Here is a 26,428-nt window from a genome sequence, read left to right on the forward strand (position 1 = left end):
AGTCATATGTGTGTGACTCATTAAGCTGCATTGTCCACTATAAACACGCGTGCATAGCTCCTTGGGCCCACAGCGCTACAGCGTGCAACGGAGCGTCTCAGGAGATCGGGCTATTACATTGCATTATTTTCGTTTTTTATTTGTACGGCACATAAAAGTCCCCAGGGAACGATTCAGAGCACATTGCGGGTAAAAGTATAACAATAGAAGGGGCAGCACTATACACACAGATAAAGAGATATAGCACATGTAAACGTATCAATTTGCCTTCAACTTATCAAAAACAATCAACCACCCACAAATATGTTCAAAGTTTTATGTGTAAGGCACTCGCGTTACTTTAAAACAAAATATATACCTGAGGTGTCCATGTTTTAGTGTATGTGTGAGTGGTGCGGAAGAGAATAAAGGGATCAACCGAACACACATAGCACAGCAAACAAACTCACCGCCGCAGCCCAGCTTCAAAAGGAAGCCAGGCAACCTTTGTTGGGACGGGGGCGGGGCCGGACAAAAACAGGAAGCAGGCGCTCCTGTGCCCGCCGGAGGATTTCCGTGTTAGCTAGCGGGGCTCCCGTGCTCGTGGAGAGCCCCGCGGCCCCCGCCTGCTAACCTGAATGACCCGCTGGCTGCCGAGGAACACGCAAGAAGAACATGGTGAGTGGGGTGTGAGGGGGATGTGTGCGCGCGCGTGTGTGCGCGCACGTGTGTGTGTCTCTGGTGAGGTAAGGGGGGGAGCGTGTGTGTATGCAGTGTGTGTGTGCGCGCGTGTGTGTATGCGACGGCGGGGGTGGATTCTCTGTATGTATGGGTGCGTGCATGGGCGCTTGTGTGTCTCTGTGTATGCGCATGCGTGTGTGGTGCCGTGCGCGCCCTCGCGGAGGAATCAGACAGCGACGCTCGTGCGTGAGCTCTGTCTTCACATTCCTCCTAACACGCCAGCAAAAGATGTCTCGCAGACAGCAGGCTTACGCCTGCTTTTTACGTCTGCGAGACCTAAAAAGGCGTCTTTTTCTTGATGCTTCATGATGCGTGCACGCCCAACGGCCGTGCAGCGACTCAACGATTCTTCTGAGCCACGACAGGCCCTGCGACATGCTTCTCCTGTGATGCGACGGTGTCTGCTGCGACGGTGACACTCTTCTGTGAAGCAAATCGCTTCGGGTGATGCGATAGCGGCGGCACGCTTCTCCGGTGATGCGATGGCGACACTCTTCACCGGGAAGGTGACGACAACGGCTGCGGCAGCGACATGCTTTTTCGTCTTGAGTCTCGCTCCCAGCGACACGCAATCTCTCAGAAGGCCCAGCGCGAGGGAAGGCAGGGGAGCTGTTTGGTGAAGTCTGTTGTCCCTGAGACTTCAGCAGGAGGCACGCTCTATCTCAAGCCCTTGAAGATCCTTTATAAGTTGATTTGAAAGTAGCACTAAGTCCTTTCTCCTTACTTTGGCAGTCAGGCAACCACTGCAGGCCAATCCCCCAAACAGCACTCAGTTTAGGGATAGTCTTCTCCCCAGTTTCTGTGGTTCCTCTCCTCAGCAAAGGTTCTTCTTGCTTCCCAAAAGTGATCCCAAGTTCTGGGTCCCCATATTTATACTAGCAATCCTTTGTCTCTAGAGGCAGAGAGTGTCTGTGCCTAGTCCAAACCAGTTCTGTGCAGTCCTGGAGCACTTTGTTGACAAGACTCCTTCTTTCCGTTGACAGTGTGGGCCTGGGACATCTGATGCACCACAGGAGGTGGAGCCAGCATTGTGCAAGGCAGGCACAGCCCTATTTAGGTCCCAGGTTCAAGTCCTCCCACCCATCTACATGCAGATAGCTCTATTCAGCCCTGTGCTGACTCACCCTGTCTCCTGGAATCCCCCAGCCCCTGTCACTCAAACTCCAGACAAGGAATACACAACCTAGCAGATGCAGGCTTGGACAGTTAGGCAAGAAAATACCTACTTTCTATAAGTGGTATTTTCAAACACAGAATGTTAAAACCAACTTCTCTAAAATATGTATTTTATCATTCTGAGTTCAGGCATACTAAACTGGAATGTCTACCTAGTTCCCTGAGTTAGGATTATAAGACGTTATAATCAAACTGGCCATTCTGACCTATGTGAATCAGGTAGCCTTGCAATAGTGAAAAACGAAAAGGGCTGTAATTCACTATCAGGACATGCCACACATCAGGGCATGTCCTATTTTACCTACAATGCACCCTATCCTTGGGCCTACCATAAGGGTGACTAACATGCAGAAACTGTAAGGTTTAGGGACTGGCAAGTGGGTGCACTTGCCCAGTCAACATGACTGTACAAGACTGCACACAGGCTCTGCAATGGCAGACCTGAGACACTTTTACAGGTTGCTTCTGTGGGTGGCACAACCAGTGCTGCAAGCCCACCAGCAGCATTTGCTGTACCAGCCCTGGGAACCCGCAGTGCACTGTACTAGGGTCTGACAGTAAATCAAATAAACCAATCATGGAGTCACTAATCCATACATCAATTTACAATAGGGAGAGCATATGCACTTTAGCACTGATCAGCAGTGGTAAAGTGCCCAGAGTCATGAAACCAACAAAAACAGGTCAGACAAAATACAGGAGGAAGGACCAAGTCCAACAGTACAGTTTAGGAACTCCACGACAGAAGGTCTGCAGAGGACCGTCATGCATCCTGAATGCACTGCGTAGCTAAGAACTGAAACCAGGCAGCGTAACTCAGACAGGATCTCCTGGCAGAGGCGTTAGAATGCCATTTGAACTCAGAAGACCATAACATGTCTTTAACACATTATGAAATAGCTTTAAAACCAAGGGTCTACCTACTTACCTACACATCAATACGGAATAAAAAAAATCCTAAATTTCAGGTAAATGGAAAACATAAGAAAGAAGATTTGTTCAGAGATCTTAGAAACTGAGGTTTGGTGCCAAAAAGTGGCGTAAATTAGTAGTCCGTACTGGGGAAGCCATTGCCTAGCAGAGTTCAATGATTAACCTCTGATCTCTTTCTTGAAAGGCGTACGGGCCTCTGAAAGGACTTGTCAACTTTAGTTTTTTATTGCATGTGTGTTATAGGTTTAACAATACATTTGGAGCAAGGTCCTCTTCAATCTACGTTGCTTCATCCACTAATTTATTTTTCAGGTAGTTTTGTGGGATTTTAATAGTACGAGCCTATTTAAAAAGTGATGGAAAGCTGTACATCAGAGGAGGATGCAAAGTAGAGGGGTTACTGGCTGGTGCGGGGGGGGGGAGATAAGACCGAAGGGTCCTGTTGCCACACTGTGGAGAGATGAAAGTAGAGGGAGCAAGTGGAGCGGGAGAGGTGTAGACAAGATGGCCAAACTGGATTCGATTATAGGCGTTGGTGGGGGTATTCTACCACAATGTTAGGGTGGCAATAAAGTGCATCTTTAACTCCTCCGATGTTCATGACGAGCTCAGCTCGTCATGACCGTTAAAACGCTCAGGTGCGGGGCTAATTCCCCTGCTGTGCTGGGCGTTCTAACGAACGGGCGTGGTCATAACGAGCTCAGCTCGTCATGAGCACACGAGAAATGTGGCTCATGACTAGCAGAGCTCGTCATGAGCACCGGGGCGCTGTGCGAGCCCCCCTACCCCCAGCACAGCGGGGGAATCGGCCCCGCAGCCAAGGGGTTAAGAGGTTCTTCAATTCTTTGCACAAGTGCAGGAAGGAGTGAACTTGGTGGATTTTCACTTGAATGTTTTTCTCCACTGTCAGGACACAACAGGAGATGGCCTGGCATCTAGCCTTCTCCAGCCTTACACATGCTGGTCACTAGTCTGGTGTAAGACTGCAGGTCTTATTTGACCCTCCACAGGCTCTCCTTCTGGAGCCAGAGAGGGAGAGAAACCTGTGAGGATTGCATAAGACCTGATAAAGCTCACCTTGAAATGAATGCAGCCATGAGTAATGTTTCTGATCAGCAGAGGTACAATGAAAGGCTAGTGGTTATTTATCTGCTGGAACCAGGAACATGGATACAATGCAATTTAACTTTTCCCTTAAGTATTGTGGGGAGGTGAAGAGTACGAGATGCCAGTGTACGCTATTTGAACTTAAATAGTTTTATAATGTCTCCACTTGAGAATGATTCTTTTTAGCACTACGTGTACTATACTGTACTGTTGAGAGTGGAGTTATTCAGATTCCCAAGATGACGTGAACATCGACACCTGCAATGTTAAATGCACCGTAAGCAAGACTGCCAGTCAGAATTTGCCCAACAAAAGAGGGAACCAAAAAGGAGATAACCCAACAAGAATAAGCACTGAATCAAATGACAACACAGTTTTGATGTGTACCAGGGGAGATGGCTCACTCAATTGCCAAGCACCTTCCGATCTGCTCTCTAGCCTCTCAGTATTTTAGTGTCCTTGTGCTCTGTGCAGACACTTGGCCATAAGTTTACTGACTCGATTGTGTATGTGATACCCAATGGTGAAGCATTCTCAATGGTCATAAATTGGGCCACAAACACAATGGGCATGGCCAGAGAAGAAAGGTTGTTGACCCTATGGTGATTTAGGTCACTTTGAACTCTCTTCAAACTGCTGTCTCAAAGTATAGAGCTGAAATTGGTTAAGCTTTAATTCATGGCCAGATGAGAAGTAACAAGTCTTCATGCCAAGTTCTACCTGCGAAGATGTCTTAGCTACTCTGGAGAATACAAGCACTGCTATAAGTGGTATGGAGGAAACTAAAGGCACATATGATAACAAAGGGGTCCCAAACAACGCAATATAGTAAGGAGTCCTGTGAGAAACACAGCAGTAAAGTAGAGATGCGTAAAAGTGCAGCATGGAACTACTGCACCAGTGAACTCTAAAGGTTTCAAGTGATTGGGAAAGAGTCTGAAATGTGTCACACTCATACAGAAGTGGCTTTCTCAGCCGTTGTTCTTCTGGACTACTACTCAAAAGGGGACTTTTCCCACAAATAGATAAAACTGAAACAGGTACCAAAGCCGCAGGGCTGAATTAGCAAATTCTGTTTTAATTAAGAATTTTTAGGACTTGTTCACATGACTGATCGCTGAGAGAGAAGCAGGTGTTGGTTCTCTACTTCTTGGCCAGTACAAAATGACCACTTAAGCGTAAACTGCCCAATCTACATTTGCCTTAAATACTGGATGTAATTATTTTTATATTCACAAATAGTTCCTAAAGAAGTGGCAAGCTGGCCTAGTTTGGTCGCTGTGAGAAACTGTAGGAACCTGTCTCACAGGGTATGCTGGAAATATAACAGGGTGAAGGTAGGAGAATTCCTACTTTTTGAAGAAGTGCCCTCACACACCCATGAGTGTGTCATGCTTCATCATCGGGCGTTGCTCCTCGTAGGGGTGGTGCTGCAGTACGCCACGGGCCACGCGAGAGGAATCTTTGTTGAAGTTCTTTTCAGGAGCAACGCAGCAGTAGTAAATGCGGGTGTGTGGGAGGAAAAGTGAGTGAATAAAATTACCACACTGGTACTCTAAAGAGCCTTTATTCAGGAGTCCATGTGGTAAAGATAAAAGTAGTGACAATAAAGGTCTATATGATTATTGCATTACTCTTGGGAGCACGGTAACTGGACCGGTTTCTTCTCCAAGCTCCCTGTCCCTCCCTGTTATGTGTTTTGTGTAATTAATATAAAACATATTTTAAATTATTTTAAAACTAATGTAATGTATTTAAAGACATAAACCCCCAAATTGCACTGGCTGTAAAGCAGCTGCGCCTGTTGATGGAGAAGTTAGACCCAAGGTAGTCAAAACACATACACTATTAACTTATTTTTTCATGTTTACGCACACACTTTCATTCTGAACTGCAACTCACCCTACCCAAATATATAGAAGCAATGTTATGCTCCCATCAGAAACCCAAAGCTCACTTCTTCACTACGTGTTGTAAAAGGCACACAAAATCGTAGTTTTCTTATAAATGCTGAATATATTTTTATGTATTTTTTTATGTATTGTTTTCAGTAGTATATCTTCGGTTTTAATAACTTATTATCCTAAATAAACTTCGACGTATATATTTTGTTTGAAAACGCTGTTGAAATGGGCATACTACAACTGCAATACTCACGAAGGGTGTTGATGAAGGCCGTATACAGTTCCCTGGTCAGGAGAGGGTCAGGCATGTCCCTTAGAAACTCCTTTAACAAAGCGGCAACATCATGAACACTGTGCTCTTCATCAAGTACCACGTCTACACCATGGTCAAACTCCTCACGGAGCTGTAAAACACAAAGGACACACCACATTATAAATTATACTTGTAAAGTGAATTTCAAAAAATGGCAACATACTACCACACAACTATCATTTGAAAATGAACAATTCCGAAAAGTGCAAATTTAATTACTTCAAAGGTCAAGATAAGAAAAAATTCTAAAGAGATGTAATTAATAGTGAGGTTGTTTTGGAATTTTATAAAATATCTACTTGTCAAGGTAATCAACCTGTCCTGTTTTTAAAAATCCACTTGTCCCTTTTCAGTGATGTGGAATTTAATCAATAATCTACTTGTCCTATGTACAAAATACAATGAATAGCTACATGTCTAGCAAAAAGGCACGTTTGTCCCACCTAGTTCTTACTTTAATTAGACGGGCTGACGCAGAAACATAATAGATTTTAGTTTTAATAAAACTGACAAACGACAGCAATGCTTTGCAAAACTGTTTTAAGCAAAACTTGATTTTATTACTGAGAAAAGTAAAATCCTTCATAGTCACTCAAAAAGTACTGAAATGAGACAGTAAATGCTCTCAATAACGGACTTCTGGTACTACCTTCTGGACATCCTTCTCCACAAAGAAAGTGGCATCCTATGTGCATGTCCATCCATTTTGCAGTAAAAACTGTAAAGATCAGGGAGCGTGGCTTAGCACGGGCAGTAGATGGCCGTGTAAGAAGAAGGCTCCGTCCTACGGCCCAGCCCGTGACAATCCTGAGGCATAATTCATTGTTTCCCTCGACAGCAGCAGACATTGGAACTCGGACGGAGCCCATCCCGCCAGTTCAGGGGTTTGGAGAAGACCCAGAGGAGAACACCGCCCAACAATCCCGGCCTGGGCCTGAAGCCGGGGCATCCAGTGTGGAGTTTGCCCAAGAGGAAGCTCTAGCTGGTGCCCGGGAGATAGGCGGTGGCCCCGCGGTAGCGTGACGTCCGATCCTGGGCGTGAGGGCTGCCGCTGCTCGGCGTTGAGAACTCCGGTGCCGAGGGGGCTGTAGGAGTGCGCCGGTACATAAATCGGAGCCTGAACATGACGAGGAGGGGCGAGCCGGCCGCGAAAAGCAAGATGGCGGCGGCTCGTCCCAGAAGTTGGAGGTGCTCCGGTGGCCCCCCACCATATAGACGCTTGGCCCTCTGTGGAGGTACTGGTATCGGGCTGCTGGTCGGGGGCCCCCATTGATTCTGGACCTCGTGGTGCCGCCCCCGGTGTGCCCTGGAGGCGGGTGCTGCCGCTGCCCGGCGGAGGGGACTGTGGTGCAGGGGGGGGGGGTGGGGGGGGAGCTGCGGGAGAGCTTCCGTGCGGTCATTGTTGTTTGTTTCTTGGGCGAGCCGGCCACGAGAAGTTCGGTGGCAGTGGCTCGCCCCTTAAGTCAGACACTCTCCAGTGCCCCCCGCTTCACAGCTCTTAGCCTTCCCTGGGGGGGTGCTGGTGTCTGGCAGTTTACCTGTGGCCCCCTATCCACTGTGTCCCTCGGGGTGGCACCCCCAGCAAGATATTGAAGCACGGCGGTGGCGCACTTGCCCAGCGCGCTGCCAGACGTCATCTGCAGGGCTCTGTGAGAAGCGAGGGGCTTCCGCCGTGAGCCCCTCTCGAGGTGCCCGGTCCGCTGGTGGAGATCGTTCCTCCCGCTTCCGCCTATTGAACCTTATGCCGGCGGGGTGAGGTGGGCCTAGAGGCGTGTGAGGCCTAGTGCAGACTGTGGTGCCAGGCCCCGAGTGGCAATAGTGACGGTGGTGCGGCTGGCGGAGAACCTGGAGACCAGCCTGGAGGTGTGGTGCTGCGCGATCTTCCCCGCAGGACTTTTTGTACGCGCCCGTTTGCTGCAGCCAGGAGTTGGCCGTGAGCTGGTCGAGATGGACCATGGCAAGACCACGGGGGCCTGTGGTTCCAAGCCCACGCAGTCCAAAAAACTTGACTGGTATACAGTGCCTAAGGAGGCGCCACAGACCGGGACGCCCAGGGACTCTGGCTCCGGGGGACTAGGCGAGGAGGAGCCGGAAATGTTGCTCAAGGACGTTATGGCCGCTATTACAGGAGTTAAGACCTCTTTGGACACTGGCTATTGAGGTCAACCTTATCCGGGTGGATGTGGGCAAGCTCAATGAAAAAGTCAAGCAAGAAGAGCTTACGACAGCTAGCCTGATGGACGATGTTTCGCAGCTCCAGGGTGCGATGAGGGAGCTTCGAAGGACGCCTGCGCTGAACAACCTGCCCATTCTTGGGTTTCGGAGAAGAAAGAGAGGCAGGCACCAGACATTTTCGTGGAGGATCTAATTTTGAAACACCTGCAACCGAAGGGCCTCATTAATTTCTTTGCCATTGAGCGCGCCCACAGGATCCCAGGCGGCCGTCCCAAACCGGGCGCTCCCCCGTGGCCTATGTTGGCGAGGATCCTAAATTTCCGTGACAGAGATGCCATCCTTCAACATTCCAGAGCTGGTGCTCCCCTGTGCTATGAGAATTCGGATATTTCCTTTTTTACGTACTTTACCCAGCAGGTGCACAAACAGAGATGGCTGTTCATGTCGATCAAGCGGGTTCTGCGGGACGAGGGATTGAAATATTCCATGCTGTTCCCTGCCCGCCTCCGGGTTGAGGCGGATGGGCGCGCATGGTTCTTCGAACACCCCGAGGCGGCAGCAGACTGGGTCGAGAGCAGAGGTGCAAGTAGCCCAGCAGATCTGAGTGGCGATGGGACCGGCGACAGTCAACCGGACTAAGAGGACGCTCACCCAGTGTTTGGACAGTATTGTACTTTACAGTTTATGGGCACTCTTGTAGTGAGCGTGGCCGATGAGATGGGTGGGGGTCTCCTTTTGAACTTGGGATCGAGTGGGGGCCATTCTAAATAAATCTGGGGAATCTGGTTAGTAGGGATATGATGCAGAGTTGTCTGAACCCCCCCCCCCTCCAGGGCTTTTTCTCTTTTCTTCCTTGAATTCTTTGAGGCGTTTGAGGCGGCAGCCCCTCTGCCAGTTTTTCATGGGCAGCTCTAGACCCAGAGGGCAGGGCAGCGGGGTGGGGGGGGGTTATTTGTTTGGTTGTAATTTGGTTTGTATCAGCAGCAACTATGGATATTTCGATTGGGGGAGCAACATTGTTTTTTATGATGTTTAACAAACTTGGAGATGGCATCGATCGGGGGCAGTGGGGTTAAACTGATGAGTTGGAATGTCAACGGGTTGGGGACAAAATCAAGCGTAGTGTTGTCCTTCAGTGTATTAAGCGCAAGGCACCCGATATTGTCCTACTGCAGGAGACTCATTTGATCGCAGGTGCATGTAAAGCGTTACACAGGGGGGATATGTCCTATTAGCTCACGCAGGATTCACTACGAGCTCACCGGGTGTTGGTATATTAATGAAGAAGTCCTTCCCCGTTGTGGTGCAGGATACTTGGTCTGACGTGAGAGGTAGATATGTGGGGATCTCAGGCATGTGGGAGGGTCATTCTATCACCTTCCTTTCAGTCTATGTGCCGCCCGGCCTTCAAGCCTCCACCTTCAGAGACTTGGGTACATTGCTGTTGGAAATCCATGAAGGCCTTTTGGTGTTGGGAGGGGATTTTAATTCAGTGGTCGCTGGAGATCTGGATCGGTATCCCCGCGGGATTTCCCCTGTTCGCACCACTGGTTGCCTGAGTTTTTAGATTCCATGGTGTTGGTGGACGGGTGGAGGGCTTTTCATCCTGATTCCTCCCAATACACTTTTCATTCAGGGGCTCACAGGAGCTTATCTAGAATTGACTATTTCCTGTTGCCGGCCTCGCAACTCTCAAACATTCGGGAGGTACGCCATTTAGCCAGAGGTATCTCGGATCATTCACCGCTATAGCTCCATTTGACGCTCTGCTTCCAACAGGTGGGGCGTGTGGCCCCCATCAATGCATGGTATCTGCAGGATCCCCATTTCCGGCAGGAGTTCCGTTAAAACCATTGATAATTATTTTAATGAGAATGTGGGCTCGGTTGAGTCCCCCCAGGTGCGTTGGGAGGCATTTAAGACAGTGATACAGGGTCAGGCACGCTCTCTTATCTCGGGGAAGAAGAAGGAACAGCGTATAGAGTTGGTGGCTCTGGAGACAGAGGTGGAGAGGCTGGAGGCAGTTTTGGAGTCTGACTTTATGCCTGACAATCTTCATCTGCTCAAACTTAAGTAACAGGAGTATAGGGCATTAGCAACGGACCAGGCAAGGTCCATGGGCAGAGCAGTTCAGGGGCGACTAAATGAGGTGGTCGACAGTGCCGGGAAACTTCTGGCCTGGTTGGATAAAAAGGAATGGTCAAGTAGACTCATCCCGGAACTTCGCGGTCCTGGGAGGAACTCCCTGTCGAACCCGCAGGTAATAGTGGATTTGTTTGCAGCCCACTTCCAGGATGTTTACACCTCTGCTGCTCCATACCCGGTCGAAGACTTCCGCCGGCTGCTCACTGACATTGCCTTGCCCAAACGGTCAGAGGTCAAACGTGACCTCATTGACAGTGACTTAACTAATGAGGATGTAGTCGCAGCAATCCGCGCTCTCAAGCCGGGCAAAGCTACGCGCCCTAACGGGTTACCGATCAAATTGTACAAACTTAAGCCCCACAAGTTGGCCTCGTATCTCAAAACCATGTACGAGGACTCAAGACAGTCGGCTCCCTCCCTTTAGACCAGCGTACTGCCACCATAGTCACCATCCACAAGGAGAGTAAGCCCAAAGACCGAATGTGGCTCTTATAGCCCGATATCTCTGCTGAATGCAGAGCCTAAAATCCTGGTTAAGCTTCTCACCACCCGTCTCCTGTCAGTGATTGGTACCTTAGTTCATCCGCACCAGTCGGCGCTGAACTTGCGAAGGGTCCATGGGGTGTTAAGTAGGGCTTCAACGATACTGGAACCAGCAGTCATAATCTCCTTAGATGCCACTAAGGCCTTCAACACCATTGAGTGGCCATACTTATGGGCGGTGTTGGAGAAATTGGACTTTGGTCCAAAGTACTTTCAGTGGGTGCAATTACTGTACTCCCTGCCTATGGCCCAGGTAGTGGTTAACAACAAGAAGTCAGCTGCCTTTCTATTGGGCAGAGGGACCCAGCAGGGCTGCCCCCTCTCCCCTCTGCTATTTGCCTTGGCCCTGGAGCCACTGGCGGCCTGGATCCGTGAAGACCTGACGGTGCGGGGCATGCGCTGGTCCTTGGAATGGGAAGATCGGATCTCCCTTTATTCGGACGATATCCTTCTATATTCGACCTACCCCATAAAGTCCCTGAGCGTGGTCTTAGACATTTTTACAACTTTCGGGTGGTACTCCGGCTATTCCATAAACTGGAGCAAGTCTCTTATGTTTGTGGTGGCGGGAGAGCCTCCGATCCCGCCGAGGGGTTGCCCGTTGCAGACTCGCGCTGAAGGGTTTATGTACTTGGGTATCTTGCACAATTTATACAGCCACATGAAGGATGCCTTAATGTCTAGGTATGGTTTGACCCCTGAACTCTATTGACAGAGGTTCAGGTCTTGTAAGAAGATAGAGAATAGTACCTGGGTTGAATATGTCACTTTCTTTTGCAGAGCACTGTATGGTTGGGTAAAAGGAAGCAAAGTTAATGATTTTCAAGGTCTCTTTGATTTAATTGCATGGGAGCACTTGTCTAATAATTGTTTTCCTGAGCTGCGCCAGCACCTGATTGATAGCAAGCCGACTAACCCTAGGAAGCTTGCTGAGGAGGCAGACCGCTGGGTGAGCACCTGGGTCCAAAAGGGTCACTTGGGAGACTCAGCCAAAGGTGCGCAGGGTTCCCAGCAGAAGAGTGGGGGGACAAGGGTAAACAGAAGGAGTTCCACAAAGGGCCCTAAAGTAGTCTCCAAGGAAACCAAGGGAAAGGTTCCCAGCCTCCCCCCGAGAGAAAGCAAGGGATCCAGACAGGTAGTCCTGTTCCACAGGGGCCCCTGAAATGTTAGAAATGTGGGGACCTGGGTCACAAGGAGAGTGATCCCAGATGCTGCCTACTTGGAAAAGCAGCACCCATTGGTGCTCCGCCCTAGCAGATGGCTAGTGTAGCCTTGGGGGAGGAGATTGATGTCCAAGGTGGGTGGGTCCCGCACAGATGACCCTTGTCTCTTTAGGAGACTATGAGGTGGTCTCAGAAACTCAGCTTCCCAGGAACACTAAGAAATATGGGCAGTGGGTGACCATCAATGGCCATAAGGTGGAGGCTCTTGGAGACACAGGAGCCAGTGTGACAGCTGTCAGGTGTCACCTGGTATCTTAAGAGCAGATTGCCCCTCATGCATTCTACCAAGTTGTTGCCACCGACAGAGCCATTGCCCCATGGCTCAGGTTGTCTTTGAGTGGGGGGGGGGGGGGGGGGGGGGATCTCTGATACTTTTCAGGTAGCTGTGAGGCCCACCATGCCTGTTGACTGTTTGTTGGGGAACGATTTGGAGAGCTCCCCTTGGGAAAAGCTAGAGAAGAGTACTCACTTGAAAATGGTGGGTCTGCCTGACTGGGCGTGCGTGACCACACGGTCAATGGCAGCCAGTTAGGGGTGCTCAAGAGGACCTGGAGCCTGGGAGGGAGGCCCAGGAACCGGCCTTAGAGAGAAGTGGCGGGGGCACGGGAAACCGGTCCCCGAAGTTTCCACGGCCCAGGAGGAGGTAGACCCTGAGGGGGATGCCCTGGAGCCTACCGGGGAACAGGTAGCTGAACTGGGGGACCTGCCTGAGCTGACCCATTGGCAGCAAGAAGGAGGCCCCTCCAGGGAAGAATTCTGCCTGGAGCACAGAAAATGCCCTTCTCTTGAGGGCTTGCGGCAACAGGCTGCAAGCCAGGCAGCAGGTGATCAGTCAGGATCACATTTGATTTACTGGGAGAATGGTCTCCTGTATAGTGAGCCTAAGGTTGCTGAGCCTGGGTCAGCCCGTGTGCTGGCGGTACCCCAGAAGTTCAGAGCCTTCCTACTGGGGCTGGCTCATGATGTGCCGTTAGCAGGACATCTTGGGCAGAACAAGACCTTTGAGAGGCTTGTCACCCACTTTCATTGGCCCCAAATGTGCAAGAGTTCAGATACTCATTGCAGGACTTGTCTGACTTGCCAGGCAAGTGGAAAGAGTGGGAGGAAGCACAAGGCTCCTCTCCAGCCATTGCCTGTGGTCAGTACCCCCTTTGAGCTGGTGGGGATTGACATTGTGGGGCCACTGGACCCCAAGACAGCCATGGGCAACAGGTTCATCCTGGTCTTGGTGGACCATGCCACCCGGTACCCGGAAGCCATACCTTTGAGGACAGTGACGGCCCCCGTGGTGGGACGAGCACTGATGGGAATTTTCTCACGAGTAGGATTCCCTCGCGAGGTAGTGTCTGACTGGGGTCCCAACTTCATCTCCAAGTATATGAAGTCCCTGTGACAGGAGTTTGGGGTAACTTACAATTTTACCACTCCTTACCACCTCCAAGGAAACGGGTTGGTTGAAACATTCAACTGGACCCTGAAAGGCATGACAATGGGTCTTGAGGAACCATGAGGCATAAGTAGGACGTCCTCTTACCATGTCTACTCTTTGCATACCAGGAGGTGCCACAGAAATCTCTAGGGTTCATTTCCTTTGAGCTTCTCTATGGACACCCAGTCAGAGGACCTCTGAGTCTGGTCAAAGAAGGCTGGAAGGAATCTCCCAGGAAACCTCCCCAGGATGTATATAGCTACATGTTGGCCTTCAGGAACCAGACTAGGCGTTTCAGGCATCTCGCTGAGGCGAATCTGGAAGCCAGCCAGGAGATGAAGCGCTGGTATGACCGGAATGCCACTCTGGTAGAGCTTCAACCTGGCTAGAAAGTGTGGGTCATGTCCCCAGTGGAGCCTTCAGTACTCCAGGATAAGTGGACCGGACCGTTTGAGGTTGTGGAGCGCAAGAGTCCAGTTACCTACTTGGTGGACTTGCGGTCTCCTAGGAACTCCTTGAGGGTCCTACATATCAACTGCCTTAAGCCCCACTTATAGAGGTCTGAAGTGGGCATGCTCTTAGCAGCAGATGCTGGAATGGAGGAGGAGACTGAGCCTCTTCCTGACCTCCTGTCTGCAACAGAGTAAGATGGGACAATGGATGGTGTTGACCTCTCTTCCACCCTGACCCATGAGCAACAGAATGGCTGCCGCCAGTTGCTGGGACAGTTTTCAGATCTGTTCTCCCTGGTTCCTGGTGTCACAGATTGGTGCGTCAATGGTGTGGACACAGGAGACAGCTTACACCTGTGAAGCATAAAACTTACAGGGTAACTGACAGAGTGAGGGCTTGCATCAAAGAGGAGGTCTCAAAGATGCTTGCACTAGGGATGATTGAGTCCTCTAGCAGTCCTTGAGCCAGCCCAGTGGTCTTGGCCCCAAAGGCTGCAGCACCGGGTGCCACACCCCAACTCCGGTTCTGTGTGGACTACAGAGGGCTCAATTCAGTCACGAAGACAAACGTGCACCCCATCCCCAGAGCTGATGAGCTCATTTATCGGCTAGGGGCTGCCCGGTACCTCAGCACATTTGACTTAACGTCTGGGTACTGGCAGATCGCCTTGACTGATGGGGCAAAGGAGAGGTCAGCATTCTTCACACCAGATGGGCATTTCCAGTTTTGTGTTATGCCCTTTGGAATGAAGAATGCCCCTGCCACCTTCCAGAGGTTGGTCAATCAGGTGTTGGTTGGACTGGATGAGTTCAGTGCTGCCTACCTGGATAACATTGCAGTGTTCAATGCCACTTGGGAGGAACATCTGCGCCACCTCTGGGAGTGTTGTTGGCGCTGCGTAAGGTAGGCCTCACGATCAAGGCAAGTAAGGGCCAGATCGGGCAGAGTTCCGTGGTGTACTTGGGGCACCAAGTTGGGAGCGGCCAGGTGGTGCCCCTACAACTCAAGATTGAAACCATCCTGGCTTGGGAGCCAACCAAAACCCAGACAGAGGTGAGGGCCTTTTAAGGACTCACTGGGTATTACAGGAGGTTTGTCAAAGGCTAAGGCAAAATTGTTGCACCCTTGACAGAGCTGCCTTCTAGGAGGAAGCCCAAGAAGGTGATCTGGACTGACACCTGTCAGAAAGCTTTTGAGGCCCTGAAAGCTGCCATGTGCACGGCCCCCATGCTCCTGGCACCCAACTTCTCAAGAGAGTTTATCGTTCAAACAGATGCTTCAGAGCATGGTGTGGGGGCTGTTCTGCCACAGATGAATGAGAAGGGCCTAGATAAACCTGTAGCCTTCATTAGTAGGTTACTTCCATGGGAACCGAGGTGGAGTGCTATTGAGCCTGAGGCATGTCCTGTGGTCTGGGCACTGAAGAAGCTGAGACCATACCTGTTTAGGACTCACTTCCGGGTTCAGACCGACCATAGGCCCCTCAGATAGTTGAAGCAGATGAGGGGTGAGAATCCAAAGCTGTTGAGGTGGTCCATTTCCCTACAGTGCATGAACTTTACGGTGGAACACCGCCCTGGTACAGGACACGCCAACGCTGATGGTCTATCCAGATTTTTCCGCCTTAGTGATGAGAACTCCCAGGAGTTAGGGTAGTTCTCCCCACATTTCAGCTAGAGGGGACACCTGTTAGACCTGGCACCATTGGCGTGGGTCTCCCTTCCATTTTTGCTGTTGCCTCATGTATTTTTGCTGGTGTTAGATGCTTTGGGCACTGTGCCACTGCTGTCCAGTGCCACAGTGCAAGTGTTCCCTATTGTAAATTGGTGTATTAATCAGTGGTTCCATGTTTGGCTATTTGGTTTACTTGTCTGACCCTAGTACAGTGCACTGAGTGTGCCAAGGCCGTGTAAATCCAAATGCTGCTGGTGGGCTTGCAACACTGGTTGTGCCACCCACAGAAGCAGCCTTGAAAAATATGTCTAAGGTCTGCCATTGCAGAGCTTGCATGCAGTCTGGTACTGTCATGCTGAATGGGCAAGTGCACCCACTTGCCAGGCCCTAAACCTTCCCCTTTCTTCATATCAGTCACCCCTATAGTAGGTCCAAGGGCAGGTTGCATTGTAAGTATAAGGCAGGACAAGCCCTGATGTGTGTGGCATGTCCTAGTAGTGAATTACAGCCATTTTCGTTTTTCACAATTGCAAGGCTACCTGTTCTCCATAGGCCAGAATGGGCTGTTAGAATTATAACATTTAATAATTCTAACTGACTCTGGGAACATGGTAGAAATTCGAGTTTAGTGTGCCTGAACTCAGAATAATTGAATACATCTTTTAGTAAAGTTGATTTTAATATTCTGTGTTTGAAAATACCACTTTTAGAAAGTAGGTATTTTCTTGCCTAACCTTTCAAGCCTGCCTCTGCTAGGTTGTGTATTCCTTTGTCTGGTTTTGTGAGTGACAGGGCTGGGGGATTCCAGGAGACAGGAGGAGTCAGCCCAGTGGTAAATAGAGAGATCTGCATCTAGATGGGAGGGAGGAGTTGCACCTGGGACCTGAATAGGACTGGGTCTTCCCTCTACAATGCTGGCTCCACCTCCTGTGGTGTGTCTGATGTTTCTGCCCTGCACACTGAAAGAAGAGAAGGAGTCCGGTTAACAAAGTGCTCCAGGACTGTACTTGCCTTCCACAATGCTGGCTCCACTTCCTGTGGGGCGTCTGATGTTTCTGCCCTGCACTGTGACAGGAAAGGAGAAGTCTGGTAAACAGAGTGCTTCAGAACTGGTTTGGAATGGGAAAAGGCCCCTCTCCCCTCAGGGAACAAAGGATTTTGGGTATAAATATTGGGACCCTGATCCCATGAAATCAGATCACTTTTGACTACAAGAAGAAACCTTTGCTCAGGAGAGGAACCTGAAGAAACTGAGGAGAGACTATCCCTAAGCTGAAGTGCTGCTAGGGGGGTTGGCCTGCAGTGGTTGCCTGACTGCCAAAGAAAGGAGAAAGAACTTTGTGTGCTTTACTTTTCAACTTGTGAAGGATCTCCAAGGGCTTGGAACAGAGCTTGCCTCCTGCTGAAGTCTCAGGGACAAAAGACGTCACCAACTAGCTCCCTGAAAGTCTTCCTGAAGTGCCTGCAGCTGTGCTGGACTTTGTGGGGGATTTGCGTGTCGCAAGGAGCTGGAAGCGCGACAAGATCGAGAAGCGTGTCGCAGAACCGCCGTTGCCGCTTCACAACACTGAGCGCCCGGCATCACTGGAGCAGAGAATCGGCGCAGACGCATCACAGGGAAGCGTGTCGCAGGAGAGAGGGACCGGCGTCGCTGCAGACGCCGCGGCATCTCTGAGAAGCGTGTCGCAGGGCGTGTGGTGCGGCTAATTGCCGGAGAGGAGGATCGAAGTCGCCGCAGACACATCACCGGGAGGAGTGTCGCAGGGCCTTTCGCGGCTCGCATTGTTGTGGAAGCAACCCGCATTGCCAGTAGAGAGGATCGACGTGCTCGCATTGCTGGGAAGCTTGTCGCAGGCCCAGTCGCGGCTAGCATCTTGTAAATTTATCTCGCATCGCCGGAGAAGAGGACCGACGTCGTCGCAGACGCTGCCGCATCACCGGGAAGAGTGTTGCATCAAGGAAAGAGAATCATCTTTATTTCTTTGCACCCGAACTTCACCGCATTTCCATCGCTGCCACCTTGCTTGTTGTTGAAGCCCAACGCATTGTAAGGTACATTGACGCAAAGTGTTGCATCTTAAGAACTGAACTAAACTAAGCTAATTCTACCATCTTAACCCCTTCGCTGCTCATGACAAGCTCAGCTCGTCATGCAGTACACTGGTCGTGTGCTCATGACGAGCTGAGCTCGTCATGAACAATGGGAATGCTGGAGTAACAGCACTCGGGGGGAATTGCCTTAGCACTGATGTGGTTAAAGTAACAGTATTGTGTATTTTTGTCGTTTATGTTCTTGTGGTAACTCTATATAAAGTATACTTATTTTTGGTATAAAACCTGTGTGGTGTCCATTTGTAGTGTTGTCACTGGGTTACTGTATGTGGTCACAAATGCTTTACACAATGTCTCTGAGATAAGCCGGCCCGCTTGTGCCAAGCTACCTAGGGGTGAGCAGGGGTTATTTTAGGAGTATAATCCCCTTATTCTGACTAGAGGCAAGGGTCCCTATTTGTCACAAGTACCTACCTGTGCCAACTAGAGACCCACAAATCTAACATGCCCCAAATGGGGCCTGAGCCATGACTGAGGTCCTGTACCAAGATGCTTGCAGCCCCATCCCCTCACCCCTCTTTCTGTAGGAGGACCCTAAGAACGTATCCAGCATTTACACAGCCTATTCCCCCCCCCACCTCCCCTGGACAGCCAACGGTAGCCCACCTGGGCTGCAAATAAGAGGCTTACCAGAAAGCAGTTTCAGTGCTCATGAAAGGGGCAAGCTCAGAGACTCTGGTCACTCTGACCTTGCTACTGTGGGTAAGACTGATTTCAGGTCGAGCTGCCTGGGGGAACTTGCTTGCCAGATAGCGCTGCAGCACTGGATCACTTCTGACTTTAACCCGTTGCCTGCTGATGACGGAACCGCTCCGTCATCAGCTGCGGTGGCGCTGTGCTGATGACGGAGCGGTTCAGTCATGGCCCGCTCGGAGCGCCTGAGCGGCGCGAATTCCGCGCCTGCGCGGAGCGTTCCATTGAGCGGGGCGGGCCATGACGGAACCGCTCCGTCATAAGCACAGCGCCACCGACGCTGGTGACGGAGCGGTTCCGTCACCAGCATGCGGCCGCCGCGCGGCTGCCCCACCCCCTTAGCACTGCAGCGGAATAGCCGCCGCAGTGAAGGGGTTAATTAGGAGTTATAGTGGGAGTCTCGGCCTACTAGTGGAGCTCAACTTGAATGCCACCTATAGTCCGGGCCAGTCGAATTATGTGCTTGCGCAGCTGCAAGATTTTTGCACGATTACGTGTTTGCCAAATATGCCACATTATCAGTCATCTGCAGATTTTAAAATAAAAAAATTGTTTCTAGCTCAAATGGCTGTTACTAAAATGCATTGACACATGATGCAGAGCAATGGAAGACTCTTTGCAAAGGTTGACTGGTCACCTTTCTGCTGCCTCTTGATAAATGTGAGTGTTACACTACTACTATCACAAAACATTTTGCCTTATGCAGCATGATTTGCCTCTTTCCTATTGCATAATTACAGTTGCCCTACCTACAGTGAATGAGAAATAACCACCACTGCTTGCTTGAGGGGAGTGGGACTTGGGGACCCACCTATAAAACACCAGAATATTAACCTTAGGGTACTGTGCGTATTGTTTGTGAATGTCATATTTGACTTTGCGATCGTATATAAATAGTTCTTTATTCATAAAAAAGTATTTGACTAGAAAATGTATTGCTGCTGCTGCATGTATTTTATGTTGTGAGCCTGTATTCACCACCCTGTCTACTCACCCCCCCCCCCCTAACCCCTTGAGAAACTTTGGACTGCTTCACCTGTGCTACCACAGAGAGTAAAGTGCTGAAGGCATACTTTGCACAGCTGCTCAGGACCCATAGTAAGTCAGGACCCACGACATCAGGAGTGAAAGGCCTCAACAGTCATGGATGGGCCCAGTAGCCCCTGCCTGCATCATAGCCCTCTCAACAATGTTCTCACAAGCAGCAAATAAATACCCCTAGTTGGCCTAACCTTCCAAGAAGCCAAGCTCCAAAATAGTACAGGTTGCTGCATGCATTTGGGGGATGATGAAGCAGTTTCACGAAGTGCTAATATGAGGGTGGACTCCCCTGCCCAAATGTGGATGTTGATATGGGAAAGAGGGGAAGGGTCACACACAGGGGATTGGCCATCAACAAAATCCGGGAAATGTCAGATGGGCCACACTGCACTAAAGATTTCGGGGCCAGTCACCTGCTGAATGATGGTTGGACCCTTGTTGGTAATAAGTTGCAGTACTTTTAATGCACATTCCTCCTTACAAGCATCTCAAAATGTAAAACTATTCGAGCAGTAAACTTCAACTCCTCCTTCCCAAATACCATATAGACAAGCACAGCCGCCTCACAAATTCCACTGCACATCTCTTTTTCATGGTGTGTAGTGTTGTGGGGTGATAGGCCTACTCAAAGCTTAACAGTGTCATTTCCAGTTCCTGTTGAGATTTTAAACAGAAGCAGTCGGAGATCATACACATTAGGAATTTGAGAGACTTACTGACAGGCTGGAACTCACAAGCTGTATTATCGGCACAGCCAGTATCCATGCCAGACCTTCACCATAACCAATAAACATGCACATTTTGTGATAAGCATGAAAATCTGGGATGGATTTGCCTCTTCTGGACCAATGTTGGACAACCATGCTAGCTGTGCTGTTTAAAGATTACTGTTCTTTATAATAGCAATATTTTACAAATGTTCATGCCGGACTAACAAAGATTAGTTAATGATAATCAAAATAATTGAGGCCCCTGGTCTTTCAACTGCATTTTCGGTTCTGATATTATAAATTTATTTCATTTAATCTGGGTGATATTCGTCAATACGCTCCCTTGGCATGGGGTGGAGCCGTGCTTAAGCAGAAAGTGCCACAATCCCCTCTGTGGGATCCTCCTGTTGTGAAACACTGGCCATAAATGAAGTCTCCACTGGGCTGCACAGCACTGTATGCCTTGGGACACTATCAGAGTGCAGGAACAAAGATATTTCTAGGCGTATGGCACCACAGACAGATGCCTAGTTTTCTTATAACACAACAGTACAACACAGTTTAGGCAAATACTGCCTGGGGGTCGAATTACACAAGGTTCCCCGGGGTGCAGCGGGCGTTTTCACCTGCTTTGCGGGCCCCGGGGCACTTTGGTATTACAGAAGGGGCTGCAGATGCTTGTGTGGTTGGGTGACCAACCGTCCGTAAATTTCACGGACCGTCCGTCATTTTAGTATGATGTCTTTAAGCCGTCCGTAATTTGGGGGTCCCAAATTACGGACCTTTTACAAACATCATACTAAAATCGAAATGGGAAATCTCAGAAAGGAATGCGATTTCCCATGCGAGAGGCCCCATGAGTTAAAAAGATTTCACTCGGGCCTCTCGCTCTTATCTTTTACACTAAAGATGCTCCCTGCTGCCGCCCCTCCCGGACCTCCCTCGTGCAGACTGTGGATTGGCCCATTGTCAGGCTGAGACTGCCGCTGATTGTCATTCTATAAGTGCTAATGGGCCCAATTGCAGTGACAGCATGTGGGGTGCTTTCTCCTGCATGGGACTAGGGCAAGGCATTCTGCTTTTGTCTTGGCACCATGATGGAGAAAATAAAAATAAAATAACTAACACCGTTTTCACTCTACATTTAAAAGACAGATTTCAACATACAAAAAAAATACTATTTATTAATGTTTATTGTTACTAGCACAAATCTTGATTGCAGAAAGGGCCCAATGTCGCTTTGCAAAGTTGCACGCATACTGAAAAACTGTTAAGTGCACGATTGGCTCAACCTTATATAAACTTATTTTGACTTTTATTTATTTTGGTTGTCTATATACATACTTATATATTATTGTGCCACCTCCTCTGATATGTCTGAAAAACTTATGTTTTGTCCTACATTTTTGTCCTGAATTTTGACCTTCTGTCCTGAATTTTTGTCCTGAATTTTGACCTTTTGTCCTGAATTTTTACACTGACCGTCCTGAATTTGCAACCTGCCAGTTGGTAACCCTAGTGTGGCCGCTTCTGTAATACCGATAGCGCTGGCGTATATAAATCGCCATACTGTCTTCGATTGGCCTTCCCTCATTTGCATGGGTGCGTGCCCCATGTAAATGAGGGAATCCCTTTGCCTCTGCGGCCGTGCCGTATTACAGAGGCAGGCGCAGAGGCAACAAAGCTGTCGGGGAACGCTATCAGGGGGCACACATTGTCGGGGCACACACTGTCAGTGCGCCCCCTGATGTCAGCCCTCTGGAGGGGGTGAAGGGGTCCCATGGACCCTCCCAGACATCCCTTAAAAGTGCAGGCAGGTTGCCACCTGCACTGGAAAATATGGAGCGGATTCAGAGAAGCTGCTCAGTTTTTCACCATAGTTCGCAGCTGCCTGCGTGCAGTGTGTTCATTTTAATGTGGGGCATTTTCCTTGATTGCGTCGGGGGCACCTTTCAAAAGGTGTGCCCTGTACAATCAAGGAAAATGCGCCATATACATAATTCGGCCCCTGGAGGCCAACGCACTTTCAGCTGTCAATGTCTATGCAACTAACCACATGCCTTGGTAGAAAGGAAAGTCACAGCTATTTGAGATATCCAAGGACATTACCTTTCAATTTTTATTTTTATTCTTTGTGACACTGGGGGAGGGGGGTCCACATTCACTCCCCATAGGGTTGAGCTTGGGTGTGTTTGATCTCGCAATGGTACAAATGGTATGTCTTCCTGAACCCAGCACCTTCCTCTACACAACCTATTTGTCACACCAGTTTAAACAGCTGCATTACGAGGAAAGAGCAGCAAAACGCACAGTTTTAAAGTGATGGACACGCACTTCCAGTGTATTCCTACTTTGCTGTCCGAACTGAGCATTACATTCATCTAAAAGCAAATACATAAAAGGCCTCCAGTTCCTGCTGGTTTACGGTCCTTCAGTTTGTGCGTTGGTGTTATCTGCTCTCTAAAGGACACAACATGTGCTTGCAAAGGAGTTTTGGTCTTGCAGATGTCCCCTCCCAGTCACCTCATAAGGACCCTTGAACCCGCCAGGCACTTGAGCACTGTAAATAATAGCAAACAGTCAAGGCCTGGATCATTCAAAGTTCCACAGCGAGAGAACAAAGTGAGGGAAGAAGCCTGGGGGAACTGATGAACGAACACGCGATATAGAAAGGGCAGGCAATAAAGACACGTTTGTGGGCAACTACTTTCTAATTGGAAGGGGTAGCCTGACCGGTGTGAAATCAAATGCTTCCTGATTTACTGAGCACTAAAGTTCCATAGCACTAAAGTTTCATAGCACTAAAGTTCCATAGCACTAAAGTTTCAGAGCACTAAAGTTCCATAGCTCTGTCAGTTTACTGTGATTTAATGTCCAGTTCTTGGGGAAAAATAAACACTAAACCATCTTGTTCATCTGGTATCAGGCGATATAAAATTCCCACCCCTGCCCCCAGTGAGGTCACAAATGCTGGCAGCGTTCTTATCGATAACAGTCGTTCTGATTATGCAAGGGCTCATATTATATCAGGGTTTGTATTCTAACAAAATACTCATTTTGCCACCTTTTGGCAAATCTACACGTGGGGACTGTAATTAGGCAGGAAGCAGTAGTTCTATGGTTAGACTGCCATGTGAGTCTATGAACAGTCACAAACTTACATATTTAAGGGTATTCTCTTCTGACAATGGCAGGAGTAAAACATTTGCACATTGGAGTAAAAAAAAAAAGGGGTGGTATGAAAAGTAAATTTGAAATTGGTCAGCAGAATTTCACGTTAGCAAATATATGCGAAAACGGAATTCATGGTTCCCAGGCCTACTTCTGTAAACTTTTGTGAATTCCTGAAAGCCGTAACTCCGCACCAACAAACGGTCATGTACTGGAAGAGGCACTTTTCAGACTTTCTCAAAGAGCTGTGCCCCTTATGTATTTGTTTTTTCATGAGCTAGGAATGCTGGCCATAGTTTTTTCACAATGATTATTCATTATTTATCTTAAAAAAAAAAAAGATATATGTTAGCTATACATACATATATATGCACATATATATATACACATATATATACACACATATATATATATATATATATATATATATATATATATATATATACACACAAACATATATATACATACACATATATATACATACACATATATATACATACATATATTTATATATTACCTACTGGTGGTCGCCAGTAGGTATATATAGTTTGGACCTAGTTACCATAGGAAATTCTGAACATTCTATTGGGAATAACTTTTGCGCCGATTGAGGGATCTGCCTGTAATTTTCCTTAAATTTGCCTCGCTGCACTCCGCTCCTTCCCTGAAAGTTTCGGGGGGATTAGTCAAGCGGGGGCCGAGAAAAAAGGGGGGTCCCAAAACGTGTTTTCCCCATGTTAATTTCCATAGGGACATTCTGACAAGGCTACAGCTCGAACGGCTAAACGGAATTATACCAGATTTGGCAAAATGGTAGGGACTGGTATGCAGCAGTGCCTTTTGTATGTTTGGTGTAAATTCCACCAGTAGTTCTTGAGAAAATTGAATTTGAAATTTTTCAAATGGCATTTTCTATGGGACCTTTAGACACGGCTAGAGCCCGAACGGCTGTACGGAATTACACCAAACTTGGCAAAATGGTAGGGACAGGTATGCAGTAGTGCCTTTTCTATATTTGGTGAAAATCCCTCCAGTAGTTGTTGAGAAAATGAATTTGAGCAAATTATATATCTATATGCGCTCAACATTCTATTGGGAATAACTTTGGCGCCGATTGAGGAATCTGTGTGTAATTTTTCTGAATTTTTGCCAGCTGAAAGTTTTGGGGGGATTCGTCAAGCGGGGGCCGAAAGGGGGGTCCCAAAACATGTTTTCCCCATGTTAATTTCCATAGGGACCTTTAGACACGGCTACAGCCCGAACGGCCGAATGGAATTACACCAAACTTGGCAAAATGGTAGGGCCTGGTATGCAGATGTGCCTTTGCTATGTTTGGTGAAAATCCCTCCAGTAGTTCTTGGAAAATTGAATTTGAAATTTTTCAAATGGCATTTTCTATGGGACCTTTACACACGGCTACAGCCCGAACGGCTGAACGGAATTACACCAAACTTGGCAAAATGGTAGGGACAGGTATGGAGTAGTGCCTTTTCTATATTTGGTGAAAATCCCTGTAGTAGTTGTTGAGAAAATTGAATTTGATCAAATTATATATCTATATGCGCTCACCGTACGCGCACCGTACGTGTACGGTATGCGTACCGTACGCGTACCCTTACGTGCGCGAGCAAGTTTCTGATTGTCTGACAGTCAACTGTCAACATTCCAAACTGTCCAAACAAGGAAGTGTTTGCCACCATCTTGTTTTTCAGGAGAACTGAGGCACAAGAGAGCCCAACACAAGAGTGGAAAACACGAAAAGGGGGCAGGGTAGAGACCCCCCAACCCTCTAGCCCTTCTCAGGGGGTCCCAAAAGGACCCCCAAGGGCAAAAAAAACCAAAACAAAAATCACAGGGTACGCGCACCGTACGCGTACCCCGCGATTTTAAAACAAAATACATTTTTTTTGCACTTGGTGGTCCTTCTGGGACCCCCTGAGAAGGGCTAGGGGGTGAGGGGGTCTCAACCCTGCCCCCTTTTTAGGTCTCGCAACCTATCAATGCGCGCATGCGCATTGAGCACAGTGTGAATTCAAGTGTTCAAAATGCTTGTCAAACCAAGGGCTTTTTGGTGCGGTTTTCTTTGAGTTCACGTGAATCACGTGACCAAACAAGCACGCACATCAGCCTCCCTCCCTCCCTCCTAATTGCATTTTTTCACGGCCGCACAGCACATCAGAGGGCTTCTCCCAGCGTGTGCTGTGCGGCTTCTCCTCCCCTAATTATTCATGGCTGGCCGGTGGCCGGCCGTACTTTCAGTTTCCCTGCCGCTCTTGTTTTACATTACGTGCCACCAGTAATTCTTGGCTGGCTGGCCCAGTGTTTACTAGTTTCATATTACACAAGGGTTTAGGCGTTTCACATTACACAATGCTGCACACTTGTTCCGAAGTTTACACTACATTCGGGTGTTTGTCTGCACTGTACACACGTTGATAGGCTTCACGGAGAGCAAGGTGGTGCTTTTACACTGCACACTTGTGAAGCGGTTTCACTTTACACACTGATGTTTGGCCACGCTACACATAAGTTGAAAGGTTTTACAATACACAATGCGGTCTGTCTTCATTGCACACTTGTTTAGAGATTCACATTACATACGGACCTTTAGAAGCTTCCCTTTACACAAGGAAGCTGCTCTGCACTGCATACCTTTATAGAAGTTTCACATTGCATAAGGATGCTTCTCTACACAACCCTCTTCTTTACACTACCTACATTTTAGAAGTTTCATATTACAGAGTGTTTACACGTTTCAAATTATGCAGGCAAGAGAGATCTACACTGCACCCGTGTTGCGAAGTTTCACATTAAATTGTATTGTTTGTATACATTGCAAACGTGCGCAGAAGGTTCGTATTATATTGGGGTGTCTATTTACACTGAACACTTGTTTGAGGTTTCAC

At 48.6% G+C, this 26,428-nt stretch overlaps 1 protein-coding gene across 2 annotated transcripts in view; it reads right to left on the reverse strand.

Annotated features, from left to right (window-relative positions):
• Nucleotides 1-26,428, reverse strand: part of ARHGAP6 (Rho GTPase activating protein 6) — a 1,594,767-nt gene that overhangs the window by 321,805 nt on the left and 1,246,534 nt on the right. For both annotated transcript variants that reach the window (XM_086934307.1, XM_086934308.1), the window contains exon 7: nt 6,094-6,244. In XM_086934307.1, the coding sequence (XP_086790433.1) occupies nt 6,094-6,244 (151 nt within the window). The remainder of the gene's footprint in view (nt 1-6,093; nt 6,245-26,428) is intronic.

Source organism: Lissotriton vulgaris, chromosome 8, assembly GCF_964263255.1.
Source record: "Lissotriton vulgaris chromosome 8, aLisVul1.2, whole genome shotgun sequence".
Taxonomy (NCBI): Eukaryota; Metazoa; Chordata; class Amphibia; order Caudata; family Salamandridae; genus Lissotriton; species Lissotriton vulgaris.